We start from the raw sequence: 12,990 nt of genomic DNA on the forward strand, positions 1-12,990 counted from the left end.
AGTATCCTTACATGCACAATTTATTTCTATTCCTATATATTCCCTTGATTTAGCATATGGGCACCTGTAAGTTCAAGGAGAAAGAAGACTCAATTTTGTGATGTTCAACAAACCTTCCATTCTGTTGATAAAATGCTTCTTCAAATTCCCGTAACGTTTTGCGTAGTTTCTTTTTTTCAGCTCTGGCTTTCCAAAGTTGTTCCAGTAATTCGGGCCTAAAATTTAAATGGGAAGAAAACATTATTGAAAGAGCACTGTAGTTCTTAGCAGGAGTTCAAACCCTGGCTGCAAACTAAAGTCAGCTAGGGAGAATTCAGAATATACCAACGCCTAATCTACAGCCCAGACCAACTAAATGTAGGAATAGCTGCAGGTAGGGCTCTACATCAGTATTTTAAAAAAAAAAAAAAGAAAGAAAAAAGAAATTCCCCCAGGTGATCTTAAAGTGAAGCCAAGGCTACTGTGGAAAACAATATGGAGGTTCCTCAAAAAATTAAAAACAGAAGTACCATATGATGATCCAGTATTTCCACTACTAGGTATTTACCCAAAGAAAACAAAAACATTAATTCGAAAAGATGTATGCACCCCTATGTTTACTGCATCATTATTTACAACAGCCAAGATATGGAAGCAGCCCAAGTGTCCATCAAAAGATGAATGAAGAAGATGTGGTATACACATACATACACACACACACACACTGCAATATTACTTGGCCATAAAAAAAGAATGAAATCTTCCCATTTCCAACAACATGGATGAACCTAGAGGGTATAATGCTAAATGATTTAAGCCAGAGAGAGGAAAACAAATTCCCTATGATTTCACTTACATGTGGAATTCAGAAAACAAAACAGTAACGGTCTCATTAATACAGGGAATACACTGGGTGGTGTGAGGGAGGGTTCTGGGTGGGGGTCTAGGTAAAATAGGTGAAAGGGATTAGGAGGCACAAACTTCCAGTATAAAGTAAATAAGTCACAGAGATGAAAAGTACAGCACAGGGAATATAGTCAATAATACTGTAGTAACATTGTATGTGACTACACTTAACTGTGATGAGCATTGAGTAATATATAGAATGGTTGAATCAACAGTGCTGTATATCTGAAACTAATATAACATTATATGTTAATTATACTTTAATTAAAAAAAAGTGAAGCCAGGGCTGAAGACCACCGTCATATACCGTTATCAAGGAAAGAAGCTGATAGAGAATAAACGTAACTCTCAGCTGGCTCCAGCACTGTTATGAAACAAATGTCAGATTTTAGTTTCTTTAATTTTTAAAACACACAAATGTTTAATAAAGACAATGTGAATGACAACATCTGTAAATCACACCCTTTAAGAAAAGTATATCTCTTGAGCACACATTAATTCCCTCCAAGTGCTTGATTATTTAACACTGATTTTCTATACAAATAGATTTAAAAAAAATAAAAAAACCACAAACCAGCATACATACATAGAAGCTGCTCGAGTACTTGACAGTCGGAGATCCAGAGCCAGTTTTTCCTGATTTTCTTCAACATCAGATTCAGAGTTTTCCAGTGAAGACTGTGCCTGTACAGCGGTTTTCAAGATATCAGTTAGCTCAGAGGACAGGGTAACACCATCTTCTTCTTCTTCCTAAAAAGATATCAAACAGATAATCAAACAGGCCATGACTCTCAACTTTTTCGTTAAGAAGGCTATCAGAGAATGATTTCTCTTAAGGATTACCTTGATTTCTTCAAAAAAATGGGCAGTTTCTCCTTCTATGATTGGTTGTAACATCTGACCCCTTCGCTTGGAAGATGGAGATCCCTATAACATTCAACATGGTTTCACTTTAAATATTTAAAGCATTCAAAGAAAGTTTCATTCACTATGGAACAGATTCTAAACCTTACTCTCAAAATCTTAACCATATGATTTAAATTTTTTAAGGAATTTCTCAGTAAATTCATTTTTGCTTATGTTTTCTTGTTATGTGAGCACACAAATGCTAAATGATCACTTATGTCTGGATAGTCTAAAAGAGCTCATTCAATAAATAAAAAATAAGGTATTACATGTAATTTTATTCAGAACATTTTCCTTTTTAACAAAAGCTGTCAACTTTTTTGTCTCAGGACACCTTTAAACTCCTTTTTAAAAGTAACAGTTTCACTGAGATATAATCCACATACAATAAAATTCACTCCTTTAAGTACAATTTCGTGGTTTTTAGTATATTCATAAAGTTGTGCAACCATCACTGCTAATTCTAAAATAGCTCATCACCCCAAAAGAAACTCTGTACTTATTAGCTATTAACTCATTTGCCCTCTCCCCTACCCCTTGGCCAACACTAATCTGTCTCAATGGGCTGGCCTATTCTGGGTATTTCACATAAATGGAATCACACAATATGTGGCCTTTTGTATTTTGCTTCTCTCGCTTAGCATAATGTTCTTAAGGTTTACTCGTTGTAGCATGTATCAGTACTTTCATTCCTTTTTTTATGGCTAATATTCCATTACATGGAAATACCACATTTTGTTTATCCATCAGTCCCTGCACATTTGGGTTTTTTTCTACATTTTAGCCATTATGAATGATGCTTCTATGAATTTTTGTGTACAAGTGTTTGTGTGGACATGTTTTCAATTCTCTCAGGCATATATCTAGGAGGAAAATTGCGAGGTCAGATGATAACCCTATGTTTAATTCTTTGAGGAACTGTCAAACTGTTTATCAAAGTGGCTGCACCATTTTATATTCACCAGCAGTGTGTAATGTAAGCATTCCAATATCTCCACATCCTGCCAACACTGTTAGCTTTTCTCATTAAAGCATTATACCCTAGTCGGTATAAAGTGGCATCTGAATGTGGTTTTATTTCCATTTCCTAGTTACTAATGATGATTATCTTTTCATATATTTAATGGCTATTTATATATCTTCTCTGGAGAAATGTGTATCAAATCCTTTGCCCAATTTTTTTTTTAAAGATTTATTTATTTTAGAGAGCACAAGCAAGCAAGTAGGGGGAGAGGCAGAGGGAGGAGAATCCTGAAGTTAAGTGCAGAGCCTGAAGTGGGGCTCAATCCCAGGACCCTGAGATCATGACCTGAGCTGAAATCAAGAGTCAGCTGCTTAACCAACTGAGCCACCCAGGCACCCCTCCCCAATTTTTAATTGGGTTATTAATCTTTTTATTACTGAACTGAAAGAGTTCTTTGTATATTCTAGATGCCAGTCCCTTATGAGATACGTGATTTGCAAACGTTTTCTCCCATTCTGTGGATTGTCTTTTCACTTTCTAAAATGTCCTTTCATGCACAAAACTTTTTAATTTTGATTAGGTGCAATTTATTTATTTTTGTCAGTGTTTTTAGTGTCATATCCAAGAAAACACTGCCTAATTCAAGGTCACAAAGATTTAATCTTCTATTTCCTAGGAGTTTTTTAGTTTCAATTCTTACATTTAGGTCAGTGAACCATTCTGAGTTCAATTTTGTGTCAGATAAGGGTTTACATTCATCTTTTTTACATATGAATACCCAACTGTCCCAACGTAATCTATTGAAAATATTATTCTTTCCTACCAAACTGTCTTGGCTTAACTTTTATACCTCAAATTTCTCTGTATGATAGTCATATTTAGGAGTCCTTAAGATCTAGCAATACTTGCTACAGCTTCAGTTTTATTAAAAACAAATCTGTGGAGTTCTAAAATGGTTTTCATAAAGAAATTCAAAGACTATTTGAATCTGAATTATGAATATGTCAATGATCACAAAAATGCCTTGTAATCAAAGGATAAAATCTGTATTAAATAAACTGTCTTATGTACAAAGAATATAACCTATACAGGATTCCTTGTTCAAAAAAACCTGATTATATGTAAATCAAATAATGCTGGGATGACCAACTAAAAAAATTGCCATTTAAAAAGAATCTGTTTATATGAGGGTTAAATAAAAAATGCTCAGAAGGCCAAAGTGAACCTTCTTTTTTTTTTTAATTTTTTATTATTTTATGCTAGTGAACCTTCTAATAATGAGTAGTCAGGTAGTCAAAGCCCGAAAGAAACCCCCATGCAAGTGGCTATCGATCTAAAAATGACCTTGCATGCCTAAGCAAACCATACTTCCAGTGAATTAATTCCTAACAAGATGGTCCAGAATGGGCTACATGCTGTTTTGTATTTGAGCCTGAGAGAAATCTAGAGTCCTACTACCTATTGGTTAATCTGGAGACAGCACTTGATTTGCACCTAAGTATTAGAGTTTTCATTTTTCTCTAAAAAGGTACACAAATGTAAATAACTATTAGTTTGATACTTCATTAAAAAAGATGAACTTAAAAAAAACACATCAAAAACTAACGATATACTATACAGTGGCTAGCTGAACATAATAAAAAAAAATCAGTTTATTAGCTCATGCACTTAAATCATCATGACAGCCATCACAAAACTGTTGTCTTTTCAAACACAAGAATTTAAATTGAAACAAACTATGCCAGGGTCTGAAATATGTTTTTTGGGTTTTTTTTAATTCCACAAGGTAGATGACCCTGGACATATATCACTCCTTAGCCCCAGTTTCATCATCTGAGAAATGAGGCTATCATCTGCTAACTGTTGTGACTTGTCAGGATTTAATGACATCTTCTTCATTTAATGACACACATAAAATGCTTTTACAAGTGCCTGGGAGATGGTAGGTAGGCACTGATTATTAATTGCCTATTCTTTTAAAAGCAGTAACCTCACCTTACAAATACAATTCTTGCTACCTTAGCTGTGTATTTCTCCAATATACCACCACAATAGTATTTTTTAAAGGGTAGGTCCTGATAAAATGAACTAGATAAATCTTTGTGTGCTTTACTCACAAGAACAGGAGTGATGCTAGCTCTTGTCAGCATCTGTTTTACAAGTCTGTACCTCTCATAGAGAGGTTTCACAATGTGCCTTTCTTCCCTGGTCACCTAAAGTAAGAAAAATGGAAATTACCTAGTCATCAGAAATTTTTATTGTCGAAAACATTAGGCAACATGACTTTCTCCCAATTTTTAAGAAGTTATTTTAAATAAGCAGACAATCTCCTAAATGAAGGAAACAATGCTCTATAAATCAGCACTGAAGATGTGGGCCACAAAAGGAATTTGTGCTCTTTATTAAGGTAGAAAATCAATTCTCTTTAGCAAGAGAGACATTTACCGGCCTTCCATGTTGACTTTCATAGTAAAGAAGACTTTTTTGGAGAGACGTTTTCTCTTCTATCAAATGATCTTTTGTCATTTTCTAGAATTTAAAAGAAAAAAACAAAACACTCTCATTGGCACCATCATTATTTTCTTCAATCCCACAATGTAAATAATTAGGGTGAAAAGGCAGCCCAAATACAACTGTAGATTATGTACATCCAGTGGAGGATAGCTAGGGGTAAACTGTAAAACACTGTGATTTCAACCTCAAGCTTGCACCTTAAACCCTAGGACAGTGAATCTGAATAAAGCCAATCCAATCAAAATCATTTCTAGAAAAAGGGGTGGAGAGAGGGGAATGGAGGTTGGCTGATCTAACGCAAAATTGAAAAACAAGAAAAGCTGAGGGAAGGCAGTGATTAAAATTTCTAATCCAACCCCGTTCAATGGAGATAAGCACTCCAATATTTATTTATTTGTTTGTTTGTTTGTTTGTTACATTTATTTATTTGACAGAGAGAAAGCACAAGCAGGGGGTGCAGCAGCAGAGGGAGAGGGAGAAGCAGACTCCCTGCTGAGTAGAGAGCCCGACGAGGGGCTCGATCCCAGGACCCCAGGATCATGACCCAAGCTGAAGGCATACGCTTAACCGACTGACTCACCCAAGCGCCCCAAACACTCCAATATTTAAATCATGAAAGAGGTGTACTCTGTTGTCAAGACAGGAACGAACATCAGGGTTCATCACTGCCTAGACAAAAGATCACATGAGACCATTTCTGTATTCTCCCAGCAAACCTCATCTGATAAATAATCTGGGTTGCCAAGTGCTTTGACCAGGACTGCCCTAAGCATGGGCTTTGAGTAATGGTTCTTCAAAAATATTCATTTATTCAATCCTCACAATAACCATATTGTTAGTATTTTAATGGACATTATCATATCCATATAAGTCATAGGACGGTTGAAGGGACTCGGGCAGAATGCAAATAATATGAGTCAGGGCCTGGCAAAAGCTAAGAGCTCAATACATGTAACTATTAAGATACAAGGCCAAGATTCAAGTTCAGTTATGTTTAGGCTCTTTACACATTCATCTTGCCAACTGTCTCCAATATAAATGAACAGATCAGGATTCTAGTAAAACTAACTTTTTTTTTTTTTTTTTAAGATTTTATTTCTAAAGTAATCTCTATACCCAATGCGGGGCTCAGAACTCACAACCCCGAGATCAAGAGTCACATGCTCTACCAACTGAGCCAGCTAGGTGCTCCTTCGTTTTACTATTGTGACGCACTCCCAGAAAGACTGGCCATTTCTGGTGTGCAGATAAAAACATGTTGTTTACCTACAAACCTAGGGAGCAGACTCAGGCCAGTAAGATTACTACACATCTCTCTCTATGCCACTGGGGTAATTATTTTTTTTCAGGGACTCTAAAGGCTAGTCTGGGCAAAAAGCACAGCTCAAGATTACTTTGATATCTTCTGGAAGACACCGTTCAACACGTTTTTCTTTCAGTCTTTTCAGAATAAGTTCAAGTGTTGCTTCCTTAGATGGCTTCTTCTCCTTCTGAATGACCCTGGATTCATCTTCATTCTCTTCATCTTCATGGTCTAGAGAAGAGCCAAAGCTTTTTGGAAGAGTGTTACTACGTGGGCGTGTCTGAGGTACAAATTCTCCATCAGAGCTTTTGTGTTTTGCATCTACATTTCAGAACCAAGAGGACAAACAGATCAGTAATAATGATTTTGCTAAGGATGTAAAGGAATAATAAGCAAGATATACAACAGGAAAGTGGACATTAACAGCACAAAGGCTCAGTTATTTCAAGGTTATATGAAATACTGAAATTCTATATATGGCAAGCTATACCATTCATTCTTTCAATGATAATTCATAGAAAGCCTTACCATAAAGTAAGATTCTCTGGTAAGCATTGGTGATACAGTAGTTAACAAAGAGACATAGTCCCTGTTCTCATGGAGCATATATTCAAGGAAATAAAACCAGAAACCAAGTAACCAGATTCATAAAATAATTTCAAAGAATGCTAAGTGCTATAAAGAAGAGAACACAGGATGGTGTCACAGTGCTAAAAGGAAGGTACTTTAGGAAGAACAACTACATTTAATGGACTGAAAAAGGACTTTCTGAGATGGGGACATCCTAGGTGAACACGGAAGCAGCAGCAGCAAATGGACAATAGAAGATTTAGGGGAACAGCATTCCTCCCCAGTTGAAGCAATAGCCAGTGCACAGGCCCTGAAGCAAGGCATGTTTAAGGAAGAGAAGAGTGGAATGTGATAAAATGGGCTAAGGGCACAGTAGGCAAGGAAATGAGGCAGCTAAGGATCTATATAATCTCAGATCTACAAGATCACTACGTCCTCCCCATTGTTAGACATTTATTCGAAGTTAAAAGGGAAGCTCACTGAAGGCTTTGAAGATAGTTAACAGAGTTTTTTAAAAGATAATCCTGGCTGCTATGCAGAGAATGAACTGTGAGACAATAAAAGTGGAAGAAAATTGGAAAATTAGTTAAGAGACTAATGCTTGTCAATTTAATACACCCATCAGTAACACATTCAAGGTAATGATTTTCACAAATGGTTGGAAACTGGCATTAAACAAGAAAATCCTTAATAGAATTATAGGGGGAAATTCTAAAGAGGTAAGGAAACTTATTTTAACCACAGGGATGTAAACTCAATGACAACAGGGACACTGTCTTATCCACTGCTGTAGGCTCAGGTATCTACAAGTACTTGGTACTTAATGATAGAAAAATTTTGTTGAATAAATTCAAATGAATATACCAAAATGTGATGCTCCAGATTATAAACCCATAGTTGGTACAGATAATTTTTTAAGTATTAACAATTACTAAAAAGCATGGTGATTAAACACCCATGAAGTAAATAGAACTTAGCAGCTGCTGTACTGAGCCAATACCCAATAACACAGACCTAGTTTTTATTTAAAGAAGACCTACTGTTTTTAGTCTCTACGGTATAAACAGTTTATTATGATAGTCTTAGATTACATACCCATCAAAAAATTCTTAATGAAATACCTACCAAAAAACAAAACTGCTTAATATTTTAACTGTTTTTCAGATAAACTTTTTAATATCCCCTATGAATATATAATCTAGGGCACTTTTCTTTTTTTTTAATAATAATTTTTTTTATTATATTATGTTAGTCACCATACAGTACATCCCTAGTTTTTGATGTAAAGTTCCATGGTTCATTACTTGCATATAACACCCAGTGCACCATGCAATACGTCTAAGGGCGCTTTTCAAAAGAATATTACCAATAGAAACACCAGAAAGACATATGGAAGAATACAGTACTACAACTTTGACCATAACTAATAAAGGAACAAAAGGAAACCTTTATTTTTGCCAAACAGCGTCTCAGATTTAAAATTATAACCATAATTCTCATAGAATAATTCTATTAATTCATGTCATAGAATTATTACTTATACAATTCTCATGTAATAATGAGAATACTATAATAATACTGTTTAAAGCAAACATATTATAAAAACGATAAATTTTCTACCTTTAATTTGCTTCCGCAGTTTGGTAAGCTCTGTCATCCATTTTAATACCTTTGGATTGGCTGCAATATCACTGTAGGAGGGCTAAAAAATTAAGGAACACGGATACCTCTGTGGTAAGCGGTAATTGTTAATTGATGCCCAAATAATATTTTACAGTTCCCAAAACAGAGATTTCATTCAATCCTTACTTCATCTTACCTTATTTGAAGTAGACAGAACAGGATATCAAGTAAAGCTCTCTCAGAGCAGAATCTAGCAACTGACGACAGTCACATTTGAATACAGGTCTTCTGATTCAAAGTATAGGATTCTCGCCACTTCACATGTTCTAATTATTAAATATCTTTCCCCCTCCGTCCCATCCCTTCCTTCCCGTTCCCCCTTGCTTTTTGTGGTTTTTGAGGAAGCAGAAACAGCATTAATGTGATTTGTCAATGTAAAGTATTTCCTTTAAAAATTATAAAAGCTTTTTTACCAATTGAAATATAAAGATGCACTGGTAACAATACTGGCCTGGAAATGAGGCAGCTTAGGATCTATATCATTTCAGATCTACATGATCACTACTTCTCCGCACACCTCAACTTCATTATTTAAGGAAAGAGATGGACTAATGCTCTCCAAAGAAACTCCTCCCAGTTCCAACAGATCTACCAAACCCTGGACAATGCTACAAACTTACTTTACTGTTTCTTTCCCTTTCAAACTGTTCCTCAAATTGTCTAATTTTTTTCTGAAGTTTCTTGACCAACTGATACGGTGTTCTGTCTTCTCTTTTTTCATCTTTTGAACTGAAGGATGATCTTCGAATCCTGAATTAAAACAAGAGTGTTAGCTAAAATTTCAAGTTATTACAGATGGTAGCTAGACCTATCATGGGGTTCATTTCAATGTACAAAACTATGATGTACACCTGAAATGAACAGAATTTTTTTTAATTTTATTTTTAAGTTAGCTCTATACCCATAGTGGGGCTTGAACCTACAACCGTGAGATCAAAAGTTGCCCACTCTACCGACTGAGCCAGAAAGGCACACTGAAAGTAAGAGAATATTGTAGGTCAATTATATTTCAAAAAAAACTAAAGAAGTTACCTGGTCAAAAAAATTTTTTTCAAGTTACTGACGCTATGACTCTTACCACCCTGATATAACAATGCCACTTCCAAGAAGCAAATCTTTAAAGTAAAAATTAAGTCCCTAACACTAAAGGATAGGTAGTGTAAAAAAAACAAAAAAACACAAAACCAAAACCAAACCTTACACTATAGTTTTAGAGACCACACCATTAGCTAACATAAGTACTGTTGAAAACAATGTATAATCACTCAAAAGTTGTTTGGACAAAGGCAGAAAAGAAACAAAGATGTCCAGCAGCTCAGAATTAGTTTTGTGTTCAAACTGCAAAGGAAAGGTTTTGACATTTATAATCGATTTAAAGTGTTGACAATAGAAACATTAGGAATTGGTGAATTCCACTTGCTGCTTCCCTTCCAGAGTTCTGTATTTCAGTCATAGGTGAAAAAATGATTCTGTACGCTGTGAGGAAATGTCTATTAGAAAGCAAACCTCTATACCTCAATGAACTCAGAATTTACAAGCCCTCTCCAAGAAAGTACAAAAAGTTTTTCATTATACAGGGGGAAAAGCTTGGAACTGCAGGTCTGGAGGATTAAACCTTTCAAAGGATCTGGTGGCATAATAAGACTCGCCTCTCCTAAGTATATAAAAATAATGTACCTAGTAAAAGAAAGTGCCTTAGATGAGGAATCCAGTGTTTCTGGATCATGTAGGAAACGCTGGCTTTGCCCAAAATCTAAACTACGATGTGATAATACTGGAGGATAGTCCTCTTCCAGGGGGTGATGATTCATTCTTCCAGCTTGTGGAGAGAGCTGAGCTTCTCCAGACTCAGAGTCTTCCTGCCAAGACTTAAAAGCAGGAAATGGCTCTGTAAAACAAACACAAAGAATAGTACCATGGGTCTCTTGGTTCCACATAGAAAAAAAAGTCACACAATTATCAGCTGTATTTTCTTTAAATCATATCAGTATGTGGTGGTTCATGTAATATTTATTATATACTTTAAATAAAACAAGGGATACAGGATCTTCGTAAAGCTTACTATAGCTTTTAATTTTCTATGCTTTTTTTTTTTTAGCTCAGAGTTCTATTTTCCCATAAAGAGTTATATCTTAAATTTCTGAACCCAGTCACAAAGCAAGAAAGGACACTGTCAAGATCTTTATAAAGTTATATTAGATATTATTTTTCAAGTGCTGTTTTATAAATAGTAAACACGAAACCTCAATAGCTGCCAGGTGAATAAACAAACTATCACTCACTGTCAAGTGACTATCTTAAAAGCAGAAGTAAGCTATTCCCCGTGCTATTCACAACACTCGCCAAATGGAGCTCTCTGACCCCAAAGGAATTCTTAACATTTCCAAATGAGCAGCTAACTCACCTGACAGCACCTGGCCTCTAACATTAAATTATGGTTGTTATTGTCTATTACAGGATTTCTTTTTTTTAAATTACAGGATTTCTATGTTTAATATATATCTTAGTAATTAAACACTCAACAGTATTATCAAGACAAAATTTAACAGCACTAGACCTTAAGCACACTTATCTTACTGGAGTTAACCTGTATGTTCTCAAATGAACCCACGTCAATATAGTTGATGTCTGTGCCCATGTAAGGTCTGATTACATACAGAACACATACAGATAAACGTACAATCCACAAATACACTCCAAATACAAAAATACAAGTACCACTGGAATCCAAAAGGGGGAAAAACTTTTCCATCAACACATTAACTTTATACTACAATTTAAAACTTTGATATACAACTATTAACCATAGCAAAAGTAAGTTTTTAAGTATTTTTGGATGCAAAGATGGCTTGACAGTGTCAAAAATCAAGACTGCTGTTTTCTTTTTCTTCACACAATAGCTAAGGATTGCTACTTTAGTAATTTAGTTTAACTTCATATATTAGCAATTTAAAGCATTACATAATTTTTCCAGGGTAATAAGAACATAATTTAGTTAGTTTTTAAAGCCCAGATCAATCTGATAACTAAAAATTGGGTACAAAGCGTGCAATCCCACATTAAGCCCAGCAATAAAGTGATTTCCAAAGCAACCCTTGTACCTGCTTCCCAGCAAATAACTGGTAATAAACATTTTTTGAGAAATCACCTGTTTTAAGAGAGAAGTAACAAAAACAATTATTTCTGGGTATCATTTTTGACCCAGAACAATTTTCCTAATATATGGGGACAGCAGGAGAAGGGCTCATCAAAAGGCAAACAAAGTGAACCATCAAAAGGCAAAAAACTAAACTATGGTGAACCATACTTACCCTCCCCATCTCTCTGCAGATGCATTGTTTTGAAATCAATGAGGGGAAAAGTGATAGGGCATGACGCTAATAAAATGGAAAAAATGGCAAAAAATACTAAAGTGAACACACAGCACAGTCAGAACAAACCATACACATAACTAACACAAAGCCAAAGATACCAAAAACATTTCCCTAAAACCAGTTAGGCGTTCTGCTCAAAAACTTTATTCAAAGAAATTACTACTAACCAAACTTTAAAAACAAACACAAACATGTATTTCCATTTCAGCAAGCACGGCAAAAAAAAAAAAAAAAAAAAAAAAAAAAAAATCAAAGTAGTGCTGTTTTATTAAAACTCAAACATAAAACTGAAGAAATGGAAACTTTTTACCCAGTACTGTTTGAAACTTTTCAATTTAATTCATTTGACAGAAAAGTATCTCCCTTAGTTTGCTCTTTGAAAAGATCGTACTTGTATTTTATTCAAGAGTTTTAGCAGGAGAGAATCTGAAGGAAAGATATTGCCCACTTCTATTAAAAGCCAAAACCTTTTGATCGGCTGCTACAAATTCATACTGCTGGTGGACATGTGCTACCTGCTTGCCAACTGCATTCTGCTGACTATCCTTTGAGCAATACAAAACACAAAACCCTCATACTAAGGAAGAGGGAGGTGGACTTCTATTTGGAGTGACCCCACTTCTCTTTTAAGAGTCACATCAAACAAGGTAGGTCTCTGATTCCAAGGTATCTAGGGTCTAAAGTAATTTGGCCCCTTAAGGAAGACTTTCATTAGAATATCCTAATTCCTAGGGGTGCCTGGGTGGCACAGCGGTTAAGCGTCTGCCTTCAGCTCAGGGCGTGATCCTGGC

The 12,990-nt window shown here is 35.3% G+C and overlaps 1 protein-coding gene across 13 annotated transcripts in view; it reads right to left on the reverse strand.

Moving 5' to 3' along the window:
* The window catches only part of FAM13B (family with sequence similarity 13 member B), a 76,430-nt gene that overhangs the window by 3,656 nt on the left and 59,784 nt on the right, over positions 1–12,990 (reverse strand). For 5 of the 13 annotated variants that reach the window (XM_026508055.4, XM_044387428.3, XM_026508053.4 and 2 more), the window contains 10 exons: positions 12,137–12,202; positions 10,503–10,713; positions 9,446–9,575; positions 8,763–8,844; positions 6,664–6,893; positions 5,201–5,284; positions 4,873–4,968; positions 1,729–1,812; positions 1,472–1,635; positions 114–215 (listed from right to left, as the gene is read on the reverse strand). In XM_026508055.4, coding sequence (XP_026363840.1) covers positions 114–215; positions 1,472–1,635; positions 1,729–1,812; positions 4,873–4,968; positions 5,201–5,284; positions 6,664–6,893; positions 8,763–8,844; positions 9,446–9,575; positions 10,503–10,713; positions 12,137–12,202 — 1,249 coding nt within the window. Of the gene's footprint in view, positions 1–113; positions 216–1,471; positions 1,636–1,728; positions 1,813–4,872; positions 4,969–5,200; positions 5,285–5,314; positions 5,939–6,663; positions 6,894–8,762; positions 8,845–9,445; positions 9,576–10,502; positions 10,714–12,136; positions 12,203–12,990 lie in introns of those variants that run through there. The other 8 variants (XM_048220844.2, XM_026508057.4, XM_044387431.3 and 5 more) reach the window with 4 other exon arrangements.

The sequence above is a fragment of the Ursus arctos genome, unplaced genomic scaffold (genome assembly GCF_023065955.2).
Source record: "Ursus arctos isolate Adak ecotype North America unplaced genomic scaffold, UrsArc2.0 scaffold_5, whole genome shotgun sequence".
Lineage (NCBI taxonomy): Eukaryota > Metazoa > Chordata > Mammalia > Carnivora > Ursidae > Ursus > Ursus arctos.